This window comes from Dioscorea cayenensis, chromosome 16, assembly GCF_009730915.1.
Source record: "Dioscorea cayenensis subsp. rotundata cultivar TDr96_F1 chromosome 16, TDr96_F1_v2_PseudoChromosome.rev07_lg8_w22 25.fasta, whole genome shotgun sequence".
NCBI classification, from domain to species: Eukaryota; Viridiplantae; Streptophyta; class Magnoliopsida; order Dioscoreales; family Dioscoreaceae; genus Dioscorea; species Dioscorea cayenensis.
The window spans coordinates 14,970,733-14,980,212 of NC_052486.1; the positions used below are offsets into that span (position 1 = coordinate 14,970,733).

Below are 9,480 nucleotides of genomic sequence, written 5' to 3' on the forward strand. Positions count from 1 at the left end.
ATGTCATGTAAGAGGAATAAAATAAAATAAACATACACAATTTTTATTTCCAAGGTTGAGATAAAATTTTAAGAAAATATAAAATTAAAGTTTTCCCATGCAAATTCCTTAGAAATGAAAAAAAAACCTTAGAATATTTTTTTATAACATCAACCTCGTTTTTGTGTAGTGACTAGTGAGTGACGAGATGGAAAAAGGCATGAGTGTTGGATAACTTGCTGTTAAACAGTAATAATTAATAATATTAAATATTATTTTAAATATAATATTTATCTAAATAAACTCATGGATACGTATTGGGCATAAAAATTAAGGGTAAAGTAAAAAAACTATGCGGTTTTTTTCATTTTTGACTTTTGCTAAAATAAGAACAATTTTTTATTTGATGCATGTGATTTTTTATATTTACAAGAAAAAAATCTTATTAATTTATTATTAATTTTGTAAGGATAAAATCATCATTTTATTTAAAAAGTCTGATTTATATGATATATATTTTATATAAATTTTATTAACCTATTTCAAAAATTTTTATTAAATAAAAAAATTAAAAAAATTTCTAAAAATTAAATAAAATTATATTTAAAAATTATTCAAAAGTTACTATCATTGATAATTTTTTTTACAAATCTGTAAAGCCACATGCCATGCGGTTAAAAAAAAAAAAATTCTTATTGTGTAAAAATCAAACCATTTTTTTTTATTTTTTTAATTGGATTGTCCTATCATGTAATTATTGAGAGATCCCCTCACTGTTCATCATCTCTTGAGCACATATTCTGGGATGCAATTTCAAATTTTCAATGTTATTTATAAACGATCATGCTATATGTGTCTACTTTGGAAATATCGTCTATTAATTTATTTTGGTTAGGAATAAGAAATGTTTAGGGTTATTTTTTAAAGAATTTGAATTTTTAAATAAATATATATAAATGTTGTATTTAAAATTTTTAAAAGTGATAAATCTATTATGGTGGAATAAAATTTAAAATTATATATATTTTTTGTGTATATATACCTGATCCAAGGGCATTTTTATCAAGTATGAGTTAATAAATAATAAATAATAGAAAAAAGGTGTAAAATATCAAAATGGTCCCTCTATTTTCGATTTTCCTGCTTTTTAGTCACTCTAATATAAAATTCGCCTTTTTGATTCTCGTATTTACACATTTTCGTCATTAGTTGTAAAATTCGTTTTTGAGTATTCAGTATTTACGTATTTTTATTCTTTTTTTCATCTCAATCATCAATTCACAAGAGATGGCAGATCCGTCAATTAGAGGAACCAAAAAGATATAAATGTGAAAATACGAGGATTAAAAAGATAAATTTTATATTAGAGTACAAAGGCATAAAAACGTAAAAATAAAAGGGACTATTTTTGATATTTTAACTTGGAAAAACCTTTTGGGGGTATTTATGTGATATTCACTTTCATGCTAAGTTTGTGAACTAGAGAAAAGCGTTGCTTGGCTTTCCAATTTCTGTTTCTTGCTCTCCTCTTCCGGCGAACTCCGGCAAACTCCGGCTATCAATTGCCCGGCTCCAGCGATCGGAAGCGATGTATAAGGGCCGGCTGCAAGAACTCTGCCAGCAGAGACAATTGAGTTTGCCGGAGTACACCACGACCAGGGACGGCCCCGATCACTGCCCTCGCTTCCGGGCTACGGTCACCGTGGATGACCTCTCCTTCGATTCGTTGGGACCTTCCATGAATGCGAAGGAGGCTCAAAATCGCGTAGCCGAGCTCGCGTTCAAGCATTTAAGTGCTATCACCCCTGCGCCGCCCTTGATGGAGCAGATTGGTATGGATATTTGCTTCTTTTCTTGTTAATTTTGTTTGATTAGGGTTTTTAATAGTTGTTGATTCTATGTGTTGGGTCGCTTGTTTTGGTTGATTTTTGAGATTTTTGAATTTGGTTTTGATTGATTTTTGTTGCGTTTATTTTTTTATTTTTTTATATTATTTATTTATTTTTTTATTTTTTTATGTGGTGTTGTTGTTTAATTTGAGAGCATTGAGTTGGGAAATAATTGGATTGGGAATGATCTTTTCCCTTTGATTATTAGATTTTAATTGTTATGCTGGATTTGGTTTTTTTATAGTCAGGGGTTATTTTTCTTCTTGGAAGAAAAAAAGCTAGAAATCAATGATTGTTCTTTATTTGTTTTAAATCTAATTGTGTTTCTGGTGCTTGAAATGTAAGATATGGATTTCGGGTGGTGTTGGTGCTAAATTTATTTGAAATCCCTGGTTCTTTTTTTGTGTGTGTGTGTGTGTGTGTGTGTGCTGGATTTCTCATGAACAATTGTGGATTTTTTTCATTTATGTCCTGGATATTAATTGAGGATTATCACCCATATCAAATTTTGCATTTCTTGGAAGTGATTGGATTGCTTGATGGTGGTGGTTTCTTTGATGTTTAAGAATAATGCTATTCTTTGATTTCTTCTTTGTAGAACTTGACATCAATGAATGTTTTTTCCTTTATCCAAATCAAATTGTTGAGATATGTAAGAATTGAATTTTTCGTAATCATGGTACTGACAACTAATCTTATTTGAAACTCTTGGTTTATTTGTGTGGTTGGAATTTTCATGATGAATTGTGGATTTCTTTCACTGAGTTAATAATTAATAAATGGGTTTTGGACTATAATTTTATGCCCTAAATCTTAATGGAAGGTTATGACCTAAATCAAGTTCTACATTTGTGAATTATGAACTTTTCACTTTTCATGGAAGCACGTCTTGGGATTGCTTGATGGTTTTGTAGATTCTTTTTTTATTTAGAGTAAAACTATTTTTTCAGAAGAGATTTGTGCAAAATTAGTGACAACCATCCAATCCATCTTGAGATGGTTAGAATGGTGATATTTGTATGCAAGTTGATGGCTGTTATTGATTCCGGAAAGCCATTTAACTTTTTCTTGTAAAACCATTGTTGCTCTCTTTTTGAGAAAAGTCACATTCTTGTGATTTTACAAAGTAACCTGGGTGAAGTTGTTCATTGAAGAAGTCAATTGTTGGAAGAATTATATGACTTGGCCATGGAAGATATTAGCTTCCAGCTTAAGTTATTGACTTCTTCATCTTTTATTGAATTTGACAAACATTTTTCTTAATAAAGTAGACATGTAGAAAAAAATGATTTCCTTGTTTGATTTGCTTCGTTCTTTCTGAAGGGGCAATATCCTCTAAGGCTCTTGTTGTTTTTTTCCTTCATTCCTAGCCTATAATGTTGAGTACTTCAGTTGTCTAATAATGTAAAATGCGTATTTCCAGAATATAAAATTCCATACAAGTCCGAGCTTCTAAGATTAGTGCAAACCAAAAAGCTGGATCCACCAACGTACGATTCCATTCGGGAGGGTCCACCTCATGCTCTCCAGTTTAAGGCAATTGTTACTGTTGATGGGCAAAAGTTTGTCAGTCCACAATTTTTTGGCACTCTAAAAGAAGCAGAACATTCTGCTGCAAAAATTGCAATTCAGTCTTGGTCCTCGGGAGAAAATAAAGTTGTAAGTCCTGAGCATCTATTCATTTAATTCTTGCACATTTTTATTGGTATTTTGATCTTCTGCATGTGCTGTTTTCTTCTTGCAGGAAGATCCTGGATTTTATAAGAATCTTTTGCAAGAATTAGCACAGAAAGAAAGATTCTCTATGCCTAAATACATAACCATCAGTGATGGTGCTTCTCATATACCAACTTTCTCTTCTAAAGTCGAGATAAAAGGTGAGACTTTTAGTGGAGAATCTGCGACTACCAAAAAGCAGGCAGAGATGAATGCTGCGAAGGTTGCTTGGTGTGAACTCAAAGAAGGTAAGTTAGAGACTCTTTTTCTTCCCCTCTTCAAATTATTTAATCTTATTACACAGACACTTTTTCCTTTCCAAAGACGAAAAATATTTTTCGAAGTTTACCAATATTCCCATTGTCTATTAAGAAAGCTTGTTGCTTGTCTTGTACCTAATTCCCATTCCTACGAAATACATGCAATTATTCTTCAAACACTGCTTTTAAGACATTCTATAGCAAAACACTTACACAAACAATAGACAACTAGGCAAACCAATAAAACCAATCAAAACAATAAACAGCAGAGGAAGTTTGTGAACTCTTCTTCAAATGCTCATATTCCATGTGGATCTGGAAGGGGACATTATCTAAACGAACTTGATTTCTTGATTTCTTTTATTCTTTTTTGTTCGGCTTCCTTTTTTTTTATTAATACCTAGTTGGGATCTTCTTTAAACAACTATGCTAAATAATAAACTAATAGACAAGATAATAAACAATGCTAGTTATTTATTGTAGCTCGTAGTTTTTTAATGTGCTTGAAGAGAAAAGGAAAGGGAGGATGGACACAATCACAAAGGATGTTAACTAGATGCCATGAAAGTGGAAGTGAAAGGTTTCCAGGCACAAGGTGTGTTGTATGAAGAAGAAACCAATAAGAGATCCCTGATGGATGCCTCATTGCGTACTATCCTGATATACATAATCATTGTGGTGGGACAACCCAATTTATATAGAACATCAGCTCTTTTGTAAGGAATAGAGCTTCAAGATGTGTTGGATAGAGGAGATCTTATTGCAACCATGTTTGGATGGAAGTGGTTCGCATTGAAGGGTGGAGAGAAGAGGGAAAGCAACAGGGATACGGGCTATTGATGTGATAAGGAAGTGGATGGATTCCAGGTGTGAAGTGTGTTATGAGATGGAGAAGAAACTGGGAGCAAACCCCAAGTCAGATGGCTGCACAATCCCATGTGTTTCTGAATGCAGGGGCTTTGAAGAAAGAGAGTGTGAGACTATTGAGATTAGGAATAAGTGGATGTGGCCCTGTGTTTTCTTTCCAAAAGGAAAAGAGTGATTTAGGAATTTTACAATGTTTCTAACCCTAAAACACACAAGGATGCAAAATATATTATTTCTGAAAAGAAAGACTGGATAGTAAAGGAAAAACCATGGGGATTATTTGGAAAAGTTGTTAAAGAGTAAAAAGGAATTCACACTAAAAAAACTGATGTACTTATATAATTTCTTTGTAGTGCTTATTGAAATTGATGTAATTTTAGTCTTTTGCCATCTTTTGTTACCTGTGCAGGTAGGGTGTCTGGGCCACGTCCCTCGGGCTTTGAAATTCCAGAAGCATCTTTTGCATCTTTGGGCTCCACAGTGGAAATCATGGATGTGCAGCTCTCAGGATCCTCAGATTCAAAATCATTGAGTGATGCCAACGCAGTGATTGGAGACATTGCAGGTTAATCTTGTGCCTTATTTGAGTCTATTTTTGCTTGTGAAGCAGAATATAAAATATACATGCCTAGATAGTTCATGTTGGGTTTTATGGTCTCTTTTTCATGCAGAAGTATATCATTGACTAACGCGGCATTTATCGAAGCTGTGGAGCATTTACATATATTGCTTTCTGCCTATATATTACAATAAATTGTTTAGAGTGTATATAAATTGATTTTTACCCTTTGGTTTTACAATAGTTGATGCAATTAAGATGCTGCCTTTGAGTTTAAAATCTGAATTATATCTGAAGTTAATACCGTATTTGGTTTCTTACATTGTTATCATATATTAAGCTGTGTTCGAATTTACTGAACGTGGCTGTCAAATTGCATCTTAGTTGCCCCATAATTAAAAGCTTTCTCATATCTTTCCCTTGATAAAAATGTAAGGTATTTATAAGTGCTCTCTATTTTCTATTCTCGCTATGTATATATATATATATATATATATTTGTCTTTTGTACTAGTGTCATAATTTTTGAATGATTGTTTAGTTATTTACTTATCTTTGGATAAGAAAGAGTGATGGCAGGATTTGACTGCTTGATAAGGCCCCTCCCCAAAACGTGGGGTTTGGGATTTTCCAGCTTACGATTTATTTGATTAAATCGGTATTGGGGAAGTATAATTAACAAAAATCATAAATAATGCTAGCAAAAGTTTATAAGAAATCATTAATATTAACAAAAAATCATGGTTAATTAGGAAACTATAATTATAGTTTTATAACATATTTAGTCTAATTGGTATTAATTGATTCATTTCCTAATAAAAGTATTTATCCAAAAAAAATTCAAATGCCAAATTGGAATCTGTTGTTTGATTTTGCTTTTTGTTAAATCCCAGCCAAATCCCATGACTTACTGGCAAAAATTTGATTTCACTGCTGATATTGGTAGCTTCTCTGTTTGGCATTAGAATCAAGCTGTATTATATTAGCATGCCATCTTTCATTACCTGCGCAGTTAGATTAAATAGGCCGTCTGAAGTTTCTTCTTCCCCGTTTGAACTCCTTGTTCGAAGTTAGGAATGCTCTCTCAGGATTTTCAGTTTCAAAGTCATCAAGTAGTTAAGGAAATGCTTGGAGATATTGCAAGTAGGGGATGGCAATATTTGAACAGAAATATTAACTTGCTAAATGTTATATCATTAAATTAGGTTTTTACATGACAGTTTCTTCTCTCGTGTATGCCCTATTGATATATATATATATATATATATTCATTTGAAATTTACTCATTGCCTATTGCATGAGATCATTAAATTAATTTAGAAAAAGATCTATTTACCCCTTAATTAAATATCTTGAACTTTTCTTCTTTTCAGTATCTTTGTTAGATGTTTTTTTATTAATCCAATAAATGCTTCAAACTTAATTTTTTTTCCAAAGCAAATGATATGTTCATGTATAAGGTGTAAAAGACATTTAACGTACTTTCTATATTGGATTCAAATGTGCATATATGCATATAAGAATCTCAATTTTTTAGAGCTTATATGAAAGCAGAAACTTTATGATGGTATATGTGCAACTTTGGATTTTCATAGGATACATTTATATGCAAAGAAGAAAACCTTCAATTAACCTAAATGGCTGAGTTAATATAGCTTATGAATGTGTTGAACTGTTGGGTCATGTCAGACCCGCCAACCCATATTGACACCCTTAAATGCAGTTTAATATTTTTCCCCCTAATTTGTATGATATAATTTGCTTGTGAAGAAGTACCAGAAAATATACGTATCTTGTTAGTTTGTATTTGCCCTTTATTGGTCTCTCTTTCGTGCAAAAGTATCACATTCATCATTTGTTGAATGATGTTTTTTGTCATCTAGTAGTTACATGTCTTGGCATATAGACTTTGTCATGCTCAACTCACCTGTGATAATATAATATAGCTACATGGCCTTCATTCCTTTTTGTTGCCTAGAAGGGACTCGACCATTTCTCAAGTGCATAGGGTTTATCATATCAGCAATGTCCAATGTGCAACAGGATTGCATAGACTAGAATATTAACTACTTGTGTGAGTCAATCAACATGCTTTCCATGCTTTGATGTATACACTCCAATGTCGACTTGTAGTCTTTATTTTAAATCATTTTGTCCTTTTAAATGGATTCGACTCCAAAGTCTATCACATTGCTGGCATTTATTTGCATGCTTACCTCCAAATGCTTATGCGTTGTGACAGAGAAATATATGTCATTTGGAAGTATGTCAACTTATCTGGTTAAGTAGTTGTCCCTTTGCCAGTAGGATTGGTTGACATATATTTAGGACTGATAGAAGTTTCATACTTGAACTAATGCAAGCATTATAACTTCTATTCTCTCTGCAGCTGATCCAGATATTGGTCAAGAGGATGATTCTTGGAATATTGTTGAATGCAATCACAATTCGACCACTATTGGTTCAACCTGGACTGTACCTGTTGTCATAGTTGATGCAGAAACCTTTCTGACTGATAAAATTACAGAAAACAATAGTCAAACAAAATATAGTTGATGCGGAAACCTTTCTGACTGATAGCATCACAGAAAACAATAGTCAAACAAATATACTTGATGTGGAAACCTTTCTGACTGATAACATTACAGAAAACAATAGTCAAACAAATATAGTTGATGTGGAAACCTTTCTGACTGATAAAATTACAGAAAACAATAGTCAAGCAAATATATCTCTCCCTGACTCAAAGTCCAAAGCCATGACCGACAAAGAGGCTGTTCAAAATTCTGAATCTGAAGATCAGACTTTGCCATGTCCCTCACAGTCAGATTTCTCCAATCACGGTGTTGTATCTGCGTCAGCTCCAAGTTCTGAAGCCCCTCTTTTTAGTGGCACTTGCTCCCTTCTGTCTGGTAGAGTGCGGGTATACTCCCGTAAACCTGACATGCTCCTGCCGGAGGGTGCCGTTATGCTTCCTTTTAGTGATGATGCATGGGTCGCTGTCAGCTTGGACATTTCAGGACAAGGTAATTATTGAGCAACTTATTTGGTATTATTTGCCAATGATTCTGTCTCAGACTGATTCCTTTTTGTTTCACTTGAATCTCAGTTTGATCAGCTTGCTTGGATAGGCTGGATTCAGTACTGGATTTCTGCATATGATATTTTTGTTTTGTAAGTATACAAATGCATCAAATATGCTTTAAATTATAATAGCTTAAGTTACACTCAATTGTCAGCGCTTGCATTTCCAATTTTATTGTCCAACAATTTGTGGACAAAGTTATCTGTGTTAAATTGGTGATTAGGATTTTTTTTAAAACTGATCACTGAACTTCATGTGAAAAAGCCTACTATGAGCTTATGATTTATATACCATGAAAATTTTTCTATATATACTTATGTGGTGTGCCTATTGAGTGGTATTACCAATTATGTTTGTTGCAGTTCGGAATAGGAAAAACATCTCAACTGTTATTTGTTTATATCTAGATATCCTTGCATTTTTGCTTTGCAGAGTAATTTGTGTTTGGGTTCCTGAAGCTGTTTGGTTTATCATGTTGGCTTGCTACTTTGACACTACACAAATGTAGAAATCTGTTGTGTTGCTAATTTTTTTTTTAGCAATGAAACTAATAGGTCATTTCAAAATTCATGAACGGATTAGCAATGGAACTAAATCTGTTTCTGCAATGGAATTGAATCCCTTTTTAAGTAGAAATGAATTCAATTTTGTTGCTAATTTTTCCGTTTTTATGTATTCAACTTTGGGCCCTTGAGTCAAAGGAAGGAATAGCTATTAGAATATGATTTATTACAGACAGCAATCTAATCCCATATTTGGGTTTATTTGGGTTTTTTTGGGTGGGGGTGGTTTTTGAATACTGTTGTTGGATATTATTTAAATAAATAACATAAATCAACTAATTTAAATAAAATAATTAATTTAGGCATTTAATTTTACAATTAAAGTGAAATTGCCCTTTTACCTTTGAGAGATATTTAATTAAATACAAAACATTAATTTAAATAGATAATTAAAATAATTAAACGATATTTAAAATATTTTATAAATAATAAAATTATCATTAAATATTAGTTATTATATGAAAATTATTTATTTGTATTAAAAAGTATAAAGATAATTTTGTCAAATCTTTTTATTGTTTTTCAAACAAAGCCGATTCTTACAGTTTCATTTTCTGTCCCAT

General features: G+C 32.2%; 1 protein-coding gene across 1 annotated transcript; it reads left to right on the plus strand.

The window, feature by feature from the left end:
* Window positions 1–1,461: 1,461 nt before the first annotated feature.
* On the plus strand, window positions 1,462–8,862 carry LOC120278545 (double-stranded RNA-binding protein 1-like). The gene is given in 8 exon segments (XM_039285312.1): window positions 1,462–1,811; window positions 3,292–3,527; window positions 3,613–3,832; window positions 5,121–5,276; window positions 7,659–7,826; window positions 7,828–8,295; window positions 8,401–8,443; window positions 8,787–8,862. Coding segments are annotated over 8 exon segments (1,611 nt in total). The 5' UTR covers window positions 1,462–1,567.
* The last annotated feature ends 618 nt before the right edge of the window (window positions 8,863–9,480 follow it).